Source organism: Trachemys scripta, chromosome 1, assembly GCF_013100865.1.
Source record: "Trachemys scripta elegans isolate TJP31775 chromosome 1, CAS_Tse_1.0, whole genome shotgun sequence".
Taxonomy (NCBI): domain Eukaryota; kingdom Metazoa; phylum Chordata; order Testudines; family Emydidae; genus Trachemys; species Trachemys scripta.
This window is the reverse complement of record NC_048298.1, coordinates 158557710-158572387: the sequence shown is the minus strand read 5'-3', so window position 1 is coordinate 158572387 and position 14678 is coordinate 158557710. Positions and strand designations below refer to the sequence as shown.

Sequence of the window (14678 nt, the reverse complement as noted above, 5' to 3'; positions counted from 1 at the left end):
AAAATTTTCATTTTTTCAATAAAAATATTAAAAATCCAATTTTTGGTGGAAAATTTTGACCAGTCCTGTTTGTTAACCATTTGTGCTAAAAAGATCATTAAAAATCATACAGCCTAATGGATTCGATCCACAGTCCCAAACTGCCTTGCATGCCTTCCCAGGTGCTATAAAACCGGAATGATTGTCTAACAGTCAAGGCACCAAATATACTGTAATTCGGGCCATGTGGGTTTCATTACTATTTCTGTTACAGGATTCTTGTGTGATCTGGACAAGTAACTGAAGACGAGTGCTCAAAAGGAATCAGGCTCCTAATTTCTATTTAAATCAGTGGAAATTAATCAATGGAAGGAGCCTCGCTCCTTTTGAGTATTCAGCCCTTAATTTTTTAATGCTTCCGTATCCTCTCTCTAACAACTGGGCTAATAATATTTATCTACGTCATCAGGATGGTGGCAGGACAAATTAATTAGCATTGTGATGTGCTTAAATAGTAAAGTGATAAATCTAAAAATACCTATAAAAATTGAGCCTCAAGTGTCCCCCTCCCGGCTACCCAAAACACCAGTCTCTACTGATAACTTTTACATTGTTGTGTTGATAGTAAAAAAAAAAAAGTTGGTGTTACACTGAAAATTTTAGGGCAGAGAGCACTTAACTGAATTCATTATTAAAATAAACAACAAGTGATATCATACTGACTGAATTATTCATTCTCATATTTAAGTCAATAAAAACCCTACATAGAATTTTCAGCCCGAGGCATGGGTTTGCCACAGGAACCATGGGGCCTTGTCCCAGAAAGCATACAGACGTCTCTAATTCCGACCCCACTCCCAATCCTCAGAGCACATAGTGATAGACTGCTGTCCCCTGCACCAAACCCCAATGCAGTGCTGAACTCAGAATAGGATCCTCTCTCTTTCTCCCTCCCCACAACACAAACACTTTCCTCTCCTCTTTCTTGGAAGTCTGTTTCTCGTTATCTCCCCCATCCAAAAATGGGGCTGAAGATATGCTAGTACAAAATCTTGCAGCCAAGAGGACATTAACACTGGTCGTATATATCACTCACTGACCCTCTTTCACTTTCACGCTGTAATCTCTGTCTTCCTCCATGTGCCGTACTCTGCAGATCAGCAATTGGCCTGCCAGGCTTGTAGAACTGTTGACATAGAGTTTGCTGATGACGGACACTGTTCCATTGGGGTGCGTGACCACCTCTTCTGTCTTTTCACTCTCAGCTTTTGGCACAATCCAGGAGATCACAGGACGAGGCCAGGCATTAGCAGAACAAGTGGCTGTCAGGTTACCTTCAGAGACGACATAATGGAGAGATCCTCTCAGCTGCTCTGAAACACATAAACACAAGGAGCTTTTGACCAAATGGAATAGCATCGAAACCAATGTACCTCATTGCATTCTGAGGCAACCTGAGGGAAGGAATACAAACAAGTCCCCCACCCCAGGCCCTTGCAATGATTCATTCCCTATTCCCTTGTTCCCTTATATTGAAGGGAACTATCATGGAGGCGTTAACTTCTTTTATGACCCCAGAATTGAGGGTTTCTACCAAGAGATAAATCATGTGGCCGCTTGACAATGTTCTCCTAGCTGCTACCAATAGTGATGTGCAGTGAGGAGGCTCACGCAGCCCGAGTCCTAGCCATGTCTGGGAAGACCCTGCAGGGAGGAAGTTCTCCCTCCATGAGTTTTAGCTGGCACTCAGAGGACGCTCTGTTCTTAAAGTAAGAATGCTCACAGTGAGAGTCTCCACATGCAGTAACATGGGCCTGCAGAGAGGCAGCTCACATTGCTGGAGTCCCTCTAGCAGTGATAGCTAGGGTATTCTTCTAACGCAGTTCCAGCTAATACAGACCTGGTACTGCTGTTGGGAAGTTCCCAGTGCTGGAGTCCTTGATGCAACTGACCAGTGAATGCTGCGAGCTAATGCTGCTGATAGAAAACACCTTCCCTTCCCTTTAGAGATTTTGCCCCACAGAGAACCTCACCATAGACAGTCAAGCAGGAGTCTTGTACGATGGCTCCTGTGGGAAAGGTATTAAAGATGCATGCGTAACATCCGTCATCCTGGATTCTAACTCTCCAGAGGGTAATGGTCGTATCATTTAGTGACAGGCGTGTGAAATTTAATCGACCTCGATATTTTTCAACAATATTTACTCCTTTAGATACACTGTATGTGGCCAAATTTTCATTCACTCCAGTATTTTTCTTCTGCCATGTAACTTGCAGAACGTCATGTGACTCCTTCAGGAAGCAGCTCAAGGTCCCGTTGCCACCCACCTTCACCACGTTTTTCTGTGTCACTGTGTCTGCTGTAGTGATATAAAACAATATATGAAATAGACAAATATCACCTTCGCTCATGCTTAGAAATCTCTTGCTGACTTTCTGGGCCAGATAACTGGCAGGTGTAAAATGGGGCTATTCTATTGACCTCAATGGAGCATTGTTGGTTTACACCAGCTGAGGTCCTTGGCCTCCATCTTTATTAGACCATCAAAAAGGGAAAGCCACTTACTGCACCTCCTTACCAACCCCTCTAAACACCTACCTCCACTTGATTAAATCCACATACGGCTTCTGTTCTCCCAACAGATTTTTTTTTCTAATAAGAGGTTAGAGGAAGACTGGATAGCGAGGAAGACTGGATAGCAAGAGAGACCCAAAGCCATTCCCACAGAATCAGATGGAGAAAGAATCCATTAAATTATCTATGCACACAGAAAAAGAGGGAGACTTAGATTAACTGGTTTCTGAGACCAGTGGTTCACAAAGTTATTTGCTTGTGTCCCCCTTCCTTCTGTCTGTAGTAGTTTATGCCCCACCCCTGCCACACAAGTACACATACTGATAAAAAAAATCCACATGCAACTCTCACTAAATAGTAAAAACATTAAGGCATTGATTCAAACAGAGCCATTTAAGTATATAGTAATGCAAATTTTAAGTGAGATACTGCTTACTGGCATCACACTGTTGTTACTGGTGTGATGGCTGCACCTGTTTGTTTGTTTTTTTTTGGAGAAGAGCCATTCCATCTTGGGTTGGAAATACCATGCCATGGCATGCTTACTTCTGTGCTGCTAGCGTTGGCGTTGCTGCCTTCAGAGCTGGGTGCCCGACCAGCAGCCACTGCTCTCCGGCAGCCCAGCTCTGAAGGCAGCCAGCTCCCAGAATACATTCCGTGTCCCCCAGTTTAAGAATCTCTGTCTTAGAGGACCCAGCGAGGTGTCACTTCACTTCACTGATGGAGCCTCAGGAATCAGAGACCAGCCCCCACACTCCTTGTAGAAATCTGAGAGGAAATTCCATTGGCCTTACCTTCTGTCCTGCAGAGCATGATAAAGACCACACTCAACATCAGACCTTGGTAAGTCATCTGAGAACTGAGCTGTTCTTTCATCTGGAGATGCAAGAGAAATTTGATACATGAAGTTATGGGCTTAACAGTAGATATATTTCCAATGATAATGCTCCCATTTTTGGAGCCATGACAAGACCGCTCTTGGATGTGACAGGAACACATTTGCAAACTGCAGAGAAAGTCCATTCTAAAGGCTCCATTACACTACCAAATGTGATTGTGGTGTAGGAGCTGGAAAGTTACCTGAAGTTAAATCTCTTTCCTCCCGCCCACCCCCAAAGTTCCACATTTAGAGCTAGAATTTCAAACAAGCTCTAAGGATGTGTAACTCACACACCTTCTGGGTGTGATGTTCTGTCCCATCTAGTGGCACTGAGACCACTTAAAGAGAGAGCAATTAGTAAGTCCGCTCTACAGCCTTAGCTAACAGCTCATGTGGTAGAGGCTCATGCACTAAGCTCCAGAGATCCCTGGTTCGATACTACCCGCCAATTGCGCCACAAAAACCTTTGCACATGCACTGTATGTAAAATAGGCATTTTCTCGTGTAAATCATGTTTGTGCACCCAGCACCTATATACATGGAAAACAATTAGGTCATCCAAGTAGACAGGGACCTCCAGGAGATTCATGTCTCCAACTGTTCACACCATTAATCTTTGAAAGGTAGCAGGAGCCCCACAAATGCTGTGGGGGCATCCTCTCAAATTGGTAACATCCAAGTGGACACATAAAAGCAGTTCCCTCTTTATCCACCTTATTCACAGGTATTTGAGAATATCCACTGAGAAGATCTAATACAGTAAACCATTTACTTCCATCTAAGCAGTTAAGGACATCCTCAATCCTTGGCATTGAAAATTGGTCTGGTACAGTGAGCTTATTTAGAGTTCTATAAGCTACACACATTCTGTCAGATCCATTCTTCTTCCTCACTACAACAATTGGAGAGGCATACGGGCTTCGTGACTAAGAAATTATTCCAGTGGCCATCAAATCACGTAAGTGTTTCTGAACAACTTCCACATCAGCTGGGGCCAGGCAACGGGATCATTCTCGAAAAGGTTGAGAGTCAGTTAGACGGATAGGGGAATCTCCAAAATCAAAACAATCAGGTGTCAAGTCATAAGTGTTGCTCTTGACTGCTACAATATGCATCTGAGGTAGTACATCAACTGGGAACAACTGGGCAATCACTGTCCCACGCCGAATGATCACTTTGTGAACAGATACATTTCTAACAGTAACTGTGATCCTTCTAGTAGACACTACCGTAGCCGCTTGCACCTCAGGCCTGACCACAAATCCTCCAGGTAGAGACATTACCTCTGGTGTTTCCAATAACAACAACTGACCTGTAGGCTGAACAGGAAACTTAGGGATCTTAGTCACTTGAGGGGTGCCACCGGGTGGTATGTGGACAGTTCTTTTCTGTGAGTACCACACACTGCCGTACCTATTGGCATCCTCATCAGAAACAAAGAGATTCTCCTTGGAAGCATTTATAGGCTTCACGTATGTTAGGGTGATAGGGAAGGTATTGATGTATTGTTCCCCCATGGTTTCCTTGCATACTTTGAAAAATCACCGGAGCAGACTGGTGTTGGTTCCAACCAAGATTGAGACATTACTCTTGACACAGGGGTCTGGGCATACTAGGACTAAAGTGTCCAGCTTCTCGGGAACTCCCAGAATGGACTGTGGGAATTCAATTTGAATGGACAAGTATCCCTCATATGGGTATTTTTGATTACTCAACCACCAGATTTCCAAATTATCTCAGGGCTGGATAGGCAAGTGACGAAGGTGGGTGTCGCAAAATATTTTATATAGCATGGTGACCGGCGAACCAGTGTCCAGAGGGGCATGAGCATAAATGCCTTCTACTTGAACAGGGACAATGGGAGCTGGACTGACCAGTCCTAGGGGCAAATCCCTTCAGCTACTAGCAATCTGTTGGTGACACCTAGTGGAGCGTACCTTCCTTGATGCCCCAGTTCACTCCTTCACTGGGCTTCTCTGAAGTTTTCCGAATTCTTTCTGGCTTGGATAAGCTTGCGGGCGACTTTCTGTAAATCTTCTTCCGCTTCACAGTCTTGTTTTGTGTGACCATTCTCCCCACACTTGTAGCAGAAGAAGTCACTTCTACAAGTAGTTTCCACATAGCCTCTTGAACGACGGGTGGTAATATCAGCCACTGCATCATTGGTTCTCAGAAGGGCATCCCTCCTTTGTAACTGACGGAATCTGTCAGGTTTTCCACTAGAGTATTCAGCTGGAGTAGCTGATTAACTTGCTCAGTTAGACACAGCAGGCCCTTCTTTAGGTCAGCTATTTCATCATGAGGAGCCACAGCGGTAAGAGTGCATACAGAAGCTGCAGGTATGCGGCCAGCTTCCCGAGCAGCCAGTTGATCCTCCTCTTCCCTGATATCCCGTACCAGTCTGGAGAAGGAGGGGGGATTCCAAAGTGAATCAGAAAGCTGCAGCTTCAGGGCTATCAGGTTGCCAGGACAAAGCACCCTTCAGTACTTGCTCCATCCTCACCTGATCATTCCCTTCTTTACCAGTGCCTTATGTAGTAGTTTCACCAGACGGCATATGTACTGTGAAAGTTTTTCACCTTCTTCTTGCTATGTGGACCTGCTATGCCACCACCAAGCTCCCAAGAAAAGGCATTCAACATAAACAGAAGACATTTTATTACGACATCCTCATTAGTAACATTCCATCTCTGAATCCCAACAAAATACTACTGTGTCCTGGGCCTTTCATCTTATGCACACAGCTTCTAATTCATTTACTGTCACTGTGACAGCTACCCCCTCTCAGCCTCCTTGGCTCACAAAGGGACATTAAATTAATGTGGGGTGGGGAACACTTGACAACGATAAAGAAAAACACTTTTCTGGAGAGTGACCTCACCCAAGGCAAGGGTTTGCGTTTCAGGAGCAGAGAAGGAAACAGATGTGACAAGAACAATAAGAAGTGGAGCATTACTCAGGAGAAAAACAAAATTCTTGCATTGTCCATGGAAACACAAGAGACATAGTAAAAATAAGAAGTGCCCTCCAGTGAGATAGTAGGAAAAAGATAAAGACTGACAGACAGACAGAGAATGAGAGGAAAGGTACCTAAGAAAATAGCTGTTTCCCAGGACACCTGATCACTGAAAAAAATCTCTCCTTGAACCCAGAGTCCTGCTGCCATGCAATCAGCCCTTAGGGCTTAACAACAAAAAAACCCATAAGCCACTATTTCTTATTATTGTTAATAATAAATAATAATAATACCTGCCCATCAGGGTACTCTCCAAACACATGCATTCTATTTAATAAATCATGTAATGCATATAGTCAATGATGCATTTGTAAGGAGATGATGTAAAACATCTAGTTCCTGGTTAAATTCAGCTTGCCTTGATGCACTGCCAAGTCACTTAGTAATAACATTCCTCACTATGGTGGCATTTGATTCAGTTGTTCTCAGTGACTTCAATCTGCATGCAGATTTTAAATCTTCTAAGGCAGTTTAGGGTTTCCTGGGTGCCAAGAGGACCATGGCCTTTGACGGATCAGGCAGGTCTGCCCTCAGAAATTAATGTAGCCAGAAATATTCCAGAACACTCTGAGTGAGAATTTTATTCCACAGACAGACCACTGCCTGGGTGGTTTAGTAGAACATTAAGGGTATGTCTACACTGCAATAAAACACCTGTGGCTGGCTTGTGTCACCTGACTCAGACTCACAGGGCTAGGGTTGTGGGGCTATAAAATTGCAGTGTAGAGATCTGGGCTTGGGCTGGAGTTTGGGCTCTGGGACCCCTTATTAGAGTATTGACATATCCTATAATACTTTTTATCCTCCATCCCTAGGCACGCTCTTCACTGTCTTGTTTCTCACAGATCACTTCGGTTGACAAATAATCTGCCACATTCAGAAGAGAAAGAAAACAAAATCCTTTGTATTTTCCTCCAACATAGCATCTTCAAAATCTCAGACAGCACATTTGTTTTGGACGACAGAATGTCTGATAAATTCTAATGGTCTCATCTTAGTAGCTAGCTGGGTTCCTCTTACTGTGAGAAAACTATTTGTTATTATATGGACAAGATTGGTCAACTTAGAGATGGGCTCTCTGTTTCCATGGTGACCAAGCAAGGTCTCGAGGGAATAAAGTCCTAGTCTTGTTTGCTAGATCTTCAGCTGGTAATGCTCACTAAGTGTGACACTCTGTATCTCGGGGGAACACCCTGCACCCCCATGTTTATCCTTATAATCTGATTGTGTTGTATCCAATGCAAAGTTTGTCATGTCGGGTGTCTTCGGAAGGCTCATGATGCACTGAGCATTGTTGTTATAGTAATGTTATAGGTTGTAATTTCATGCATATAGTTATGAGGCTGAAAATGTGTCCTCATGGCTTAAAACAAGCCCAGGCAAAACTCTCCAGGAACAGAGGGGCACAGTTCACACCTTATCAGGGCACGTATGGGACAAACCATCCCCACCTCACAGGAACAAAGGACACTGGCCTAGGCAGCAACAAAGGATCTGTTGGACTCTCGAGTGAGTCACCCCCCTTCCCTTGGTCAGTTAGGGTCTACGATGAAGTAATGCTCACCTGGCCTGGAAGTGTGGGGACAAAGCCAAGAGGGAAGAAAGGACATGATAAAAGGGAAAGATGTTTGTGATGCTCTTCCTCTCTCTTCCACCTCCATGTACAGACACCACCACCAACGGACTTAAGCGCTGATCAAAGGGGAGAACCTGGCTGAAGGGCAACCAGCCAGTCTGTGGTGAGAAGCACCTAAGTTTGTAAGGGCACTAAAAGTGTTAAGATTAGCTTAGAATATGTTTTGCTTTTATTTCATTTGACCAAATCTGACTTGTGGTGCTTTGACTTATAATCACTTAAACTCTATCTTTTGTAGGTTAATACATTTATTTGTTTATTCCACCCAAAGCAGTTCATTTGGTTTGAAGCATGTCAGAGACTCCCCTTGGGATAACAAGCCTGGTATATATCAATTTCTTTGTTAAATTGACAAACTCATATAAGCTTGCAGCGTCCAGCGGGCATAACTGGACACCGCAAGATGGAGGTTCCTAGGGTTGTGTCTGGCACTGGAGATATTGGCTAGTGTCATTCAGTTGCACAATCCAAGCAGCTTACATGCTAGAGGCTGTGCGTGAACAGCCCAGGAGTGGGGGTTCTCACAGCAGAGCAGGGTAAGGCTGGCTCCCAGAGTCAAGGATTGGAGTGACCTAGCAGATCACTGGTCCAGATAACACCAGGGGAACGTAACACTGAGGTACTGACTGAAATGTTGAAAGAGCTTTATCCCACAACCTGTGTTTTAGATCCATGTGCTTCCTGGCTGGTGAAGACCAGTGGAGAAACGCTGGATCTGTTGCTTGTGGAGATTGTCAATGCCTCTCAGAGAGAGGGGGCAGGGAGTTGATTGCTTTGAAGGAAACATAAGTGCAACCTTTGCTCAAGAAGTCATAATTTGATGTTGACTATCTTGCCAATCATCTATCAGGATCGTATCACCTCTTTTTGGGTAGATTGTGGAGAAGGTTGTGGGAAAAAAAAACCTCTCAGTAACTAGATGCCCTAGATCTCTTTGACTCTTGTCAATCTGATGTGGACCTTGCTTTGGCACAGAGACTGTGCTGGTGGATGATCTCTTCCTAGCAATGGATGAAGATCAGGTGTCCACACTAGTATTATTAGATACATCAGCTGCCTGATTGATCACAAGGGTTGACAACTCACCTAGTGGCCCCAACAGGAGTGGAAGGGGTTGCTCTTCAATGTCTTTGTTCTTTTCTCTCAGAGTTCACAATGGATAGATGTGGGCAATCATTCCTCTTCTCGGAGAGTCAGAAATGGGGTGTCGCATGGTGCCATTCCATCATCCCCCCTGTTCGAAATGTATAGGGGGGTGTTAAGGAGGTCAGCAAGAAGGCATGGGGTACAGTGTTTTCAGTATACTGAAAGCACCCAGCTCTATGACTCCACCTCGTCAGACCCAGATGATGCAACTCGGTACTTCAGCCAGTGTCTAAATGAGACTGGGGTATATATGAGAGTGAGCTGGCTGAAGCTCAACCCAAACAATACTGAAGTGAGGCTGCTCAGTTAGGGGAATCAGAGGAAATGGTGGAGGTAATAGCACTCCAGTTAGCTGCTAGGAATAACTAGTAGTAGTTACCAGAAGAGCTGGTGAGAAAATAGCTTTCCCCCCCAGCCCAGCCCTTGGGAAAAATTTCAACATTTTGGCAAAATACTAAAAAATGAAGTATTTCAGCTGAAACAAACATTTCTATTGAAAAAAATAGCATTGCAGTGCCTTATAGGAATTGTAGTTTGGGTGACTTATGCTCCTGTTCTCTTCTAGGGGCTGGCCTCTGTGGTTGGACTACATTTTCCATGATGCACCACTTGCTACCTCTTGGTGAAGGGAGAGGGTACAACATAGTTGATCAAGGTGCATCCTGATAGCCCTGGCAATAGAAAAGAGAGAAGCATAAAGCACCCAAATCAGCACTCCCATAAAGCATGGTGGTGCAACTTTAAATTGGAACATTTTTGTTTTCATGTGTTCAATATTTCATAAAAAAATGGAAGTTTTCCACAGGAAACAACCACTTTTTGTGAAACAATTTTATTTTGTCAAAATCGCAATTTTCCAGTGAAAATCACTGTTGATATAAAATTTTTGACCAGCCCTAGCTAGTGAGATTCACAACTTGGGGGTGATTTTAGACACTTCCAACTTCTGTGTTATGATTATATTACAGTAATAATTCAGTCAGATTTTTATCATCTGCATCTGGCTAGACAGTTGCAACCTTTCCCAATGGATGTGGGCCGTACCACTGTACCCATGCTTTTGTTACCTCAAGATTAGACTGGTGCTAAGCACTCTGTGGGGCTACACCTTAAAACCATTCAGATGCTGAAGCTGGTGCAGAATGTCGCTGCTTTTTTATTAAGGCAGTTATTTCACTGAGAACATATGTCACCAGGTCTCTGGGATCTGCATTGGCTGCCTGTTGGTTTCTGGGTGGAATTTAAGGTGTTGGTTATGACCACCAAAGACCTAAATGGCCTGGACCTGGACTAGCTGAAGGATCACCTCTTGCACCCTGAATCATACTGCCACATCCGTTCTCTCGCAGGGCATAGGTGCCAACCTATGGGTGCTCCGGGGCTGAAGCACCCACTGAAAAAAAAAAAACAGTGGGTACTCAGCACTCACCAACCACAGATGTTCAGCAGCACTGCACCAGCATCACAGATCAGTTGTTTGGTGGGGCTGCCAATCAGCTGTTTGGTGCCTGGAGGGGCTTGGGGGAGCATAGAGAGCAGCAAGTGGAGGGCAGAAGAGGGGTGGGAAAAGGCGGAGTGAGGGTGGGGTTTCATGGGAGGGGGCAGAGTGGGGATGGGGCCTCAGGGCAGTGGAGAAAAATAAAAAAAAATCAGCTCCTATGCCGCAACGGCACTCGAACTGGATTCCCTTCACTAAAAAATGGAGGTGCCAGCTAGCAGGACATTCTCTATGAGGGTGCTAGGATTCTGGAACTTGCTTCATTCCTCTGCCCAAAATAGATTGAAATTTGGTAACCTTCCAAGCATTCCAAAAGATATTTCTTTCACCAGACATGAAGAGGGCTGAAGGTACACTTCCTAGAATGATGAAGGGGCAGAAAAGAAGTTTTTGTGTGTGTGGCTAGTAGGCTGGCTGGCTTCCTGTACAAGTGCTGCTGAGATTTAATTGTATGAAGTGGTATGTTATGGTGCCTAGAGCCCAGGTTAGGTGTCTTTTAGTTATTTAAACTGAAATCAAGAGTAACCAAACTGCTTTTTCAATATTCCTAGTGTGCAACAAGGATTACCAACATCAGCCAAACCGACTGACTGTTTCTGAGAACAATTTCTGTGAAGAAAGTAAATACTCAGAGTTATGAGCTTTCAGCAAGATTCAAGGAAAGCACTGGAAAACAGAGTTAATTGTAAGTTATTTCCTGTGTCCTGTTATCACTTCTGTTCTTGGGGAGGCGACTGCAATTTAAAAACAGAACTTCTTTCCATTTCCCAAATAAATCTTTAGAGGAAATGGTAGCGCACAGCCACACACAGTAATGAACAATCTATCAGTAACTGGTTAATTAATATAGCCTTTTAGCCATAGGCTGTAGCTCACAATATAAAATAAATACAAGTTTTAAAATAAACACAGCTAAGTCAGATGGATACAGATTTGAACAATCTGTCTTTATGCTTCAAATGGGCTAAATTCATCCCTGATGTAACTCTATGGAGAAGAACAGTTATACCAGGGTTGAACTTAGACCAAGGTTTTCCATCACATGGAATAAAACCATAAAACTAGAATCTACCAGCAATGACACAACTGAATAAGGAATTTGCCAAACAGCAAATACCATCCACATTCAACTAGTGGATCATAATCCGACCATAATTCAGCCATAATCAACTGATGGATATTTGAAAGAGTGCACATCCAACCGTGTTGAGGGTAATGGCTAGAGGAAGAATTGCATATTGTGTGAGTATTTCTGTACGACAGAGATAAGAGCCTTAGATATATGATGTCACATAGACATGTAAGCATGCCAATAAAGTTGTGGTCAGAATAAAGTACTAGTGATTGTGTTTTAATGTCATGCCGTCTTTTCTGTGGCTGGTAATGTTACTAATGGTGTTAATCATGGGATTGTAGGGGTTGCGGTTGTGACTGGTCTCTGCTCCTCTGCAAGAGGAATGGGGGTAGTGTGGGGTAAAGAAATTTCTAGCGCTGTCTCCTGCTTATGTATTTGCACAGGAACTAGTCACTATGTGCCGTTTGATACAGAGAGGAAATGCACAGGGTTAGTGATGGTTACTCCAGTTCACTCAGGAATAAAGGTTCTGCTGATGTCAGCAGGCAGCTGAGATGAGTGAAGCACAATTCCTGGTCCTCCCAACAGATTGGAAGTGGGGGTGCTTTTGGACGTTACCCTGGGAGGAAGTCATCCCTAGAGCTCTTGCTCCATGCAGCTGGGGGATAGTGCTGTGGTTCTAGTACTCCAATCTCTAAATCTTACTGCTGCTCCCCGCTGTGTTCCAGTGCCTGGTATGTCCTGTTTTTGGCCCACCCTAGGACTCCTGCTAGTAGCTTATGATCTCTCTACTTCCGTGGTTTTCAACCTGTGGTCCAGGGACCCTGGGGGGTCCACAGACTGTTTGTAACGGGTCTGTGAAAGAATGTCCTTACCATAGAACAGTGGTTTTCAACCTGGTGGTCCGTGGACCCCTGGAGTTCCGTAAACTATGTCTAAGTTTTCCAAAGGAGTCTGCACCTCCATTCAAAAAATTTTTGGGATCTGCAAATGAAAAAAGGTTGCAAACCACTGCTCTACATAATTTGGGTCCTTGTTTAATAGAGGACATGAAAAGTGTAAAAAAATGGATTTAACCTTGTTTGATATATAAAATTGACGTTGGTGATTTCCTATTCTTCTCAAAAACAAGTTTGGGTGGCTTTTTTCCCTGCTGTATAGCTTTCTATATTAGAAACTTCTGGTCTTGTGTCCTAGAAGACACTATGGCAACTGAGAAATTGGCATAATTATGACTTCACAAGTACAGAGAGGAAGAAATCTGATCATAAACATTTCTATTAAATCATTCAGTACGTTTAAAATTCTTGTTTGTTGTTTTTTCTTGAAAACATCCATTTAACCTGACGAACTGAGAAACACTTCTCTGAACTTATTTGTTCTAGACTGATTACCTCCCACTGAAATGATTCTGAGACCTCTGACAAGTCTTGCAGCAAAGCCAGACTTTCTATTCCCGACACTTCCAAAATTAAAAAATAAAGCAAACAGAAGCTCAGCTTTCCCTAGCCCGCATCCACTCTCTCATTCTCCATGTCTTCTTTACATCAAAAAGCAGCAAATGCTTTTCCTTTCCCCATTTAGGTCACCATTAAATAAAAGATCATTATACAAATATATACTTGCTAGATATGGATACATATATTGGCTTACAACAGCTTCTTCCCATCCCCCTACCTCTTCTAGTAACAAATTCTGATGGACAGATGGAATTATCACAACATGTACAAATTACAATTGTAACTGATTTCAATCCCACCAATTTTCAGAAGCATGCAAATTGGTGTGTCATTAACTGAAGTTAAAATAAAATCTATTGTTCTTTGAAAGATCATTATTAAAAAAAATGCACAGCCAGTTGTGTTATTTGTGGGATTTTTTTATATTTATTTATTTATTTTAATAATCAATTATAGATTTAAAGAGTTTAAGGCCAGAAGGGACCATCACATCATTCTAGTCCACGGGGTCAGCAACCTTTCAGAAGCGGCGTGCCGAGTCTTCATTTATTCACTCTAATTTAAGGTTTCGCGTGCCAGTCATACATTTTAATGCTTTTAGAAGGTCTCTTTCTAGAAGTCTATAATATAAAACTAAACTATTGTTGTATGTAAAGTAAATAAGGTTTTTAAAATGTTTAAGAAGCTTCATTTAAAATTAAATTAAAATGCAGAGTCCCCCGGACCGGTGGCCAGGACCCAGGCAGTGTGAGTGCCACTGAAAATCAGCTCATGTGCTGCCTTCGGCACGCGTGCCATAGGTTGCCTACCCCTGCTCTAGTCTGACTGCCTGTATATCACAGGCTAGTAAATTTCTGCCAGTTACCCCTGTATTGAACCCAATAACTTGTGTTTGGCTCAAACTTATCTTGTAGTAACGTATCTGGTCTTGATTTGAAGACAAAGAATCTACCACTGCCCTTGGTAGCTTGTTCCAGTGGTTAAAAACCTGGTTTAAAACCTGTGCTTTATTTGAATGTGTCTGGCTTCAGCATCCAGCCTTTGGTTCTTGTTATTGCTTTCTCCCTTAGGCTAAGTACCCCTGGTATTTTCTCTTTGTGAGCTAAATATGATGCAATCAAATCGACCACCTTTAATCAACCCCCAGAGGAAAAAAATGGGACAGACCCACAGCTGGTATAAGTGGGTGTAACACCCTTGACTTCAATAGAGTAAATGTCAAAATATATCAGCTGAGGAGCTGGCCTTCTGTTAATTAAGAAAAAAAAATCTATACTAGTATTACCACGCAGTTCTCATAAATTGGATGTGCGCTGTGTTACATTTACAACAAATCAAAAGCAAAGAGAGCCGTTTTAAAGGACTATCTAGGTAGCTGTTCTAAGAGTGCCAGATAGGTTGCTCAAATGAATA

The 14678-nt window shown here is 43.1% G+C and overlaps 1 protein-coding gene across 2 annotated transcripts in view; it reads right to left on the bottom strand.

Moving 5' to 3' along the window:
* Window positions 1-14678, bottom strand: part of LOC117888079 (OX-2 membrane glycoprotein-like) — a 59164-nt gene that overhangs the window by 28724 nt on the left and 15762 nt on the right. For both annotated transcript variants that reach the window (XM_034791157.1, XM_034791167.1), the window contains 3 exons: window positions 3349-3430; window positions 2013-2339; window positions 1080-1352 (listed from right to left, as the gene is read on the bottom strand). In XM_034791157.1, coding sequence (XP_034647048.1) covers window positions 1080-1352; window positions 2013-2339; window positions 3349-3430 — 682 coding nt within the window. The remainder of the gene's footprint in view (window positions 1-1079; window positions 1353-2012; window positions 2340-3348; window positions 3431-14678) is intronic.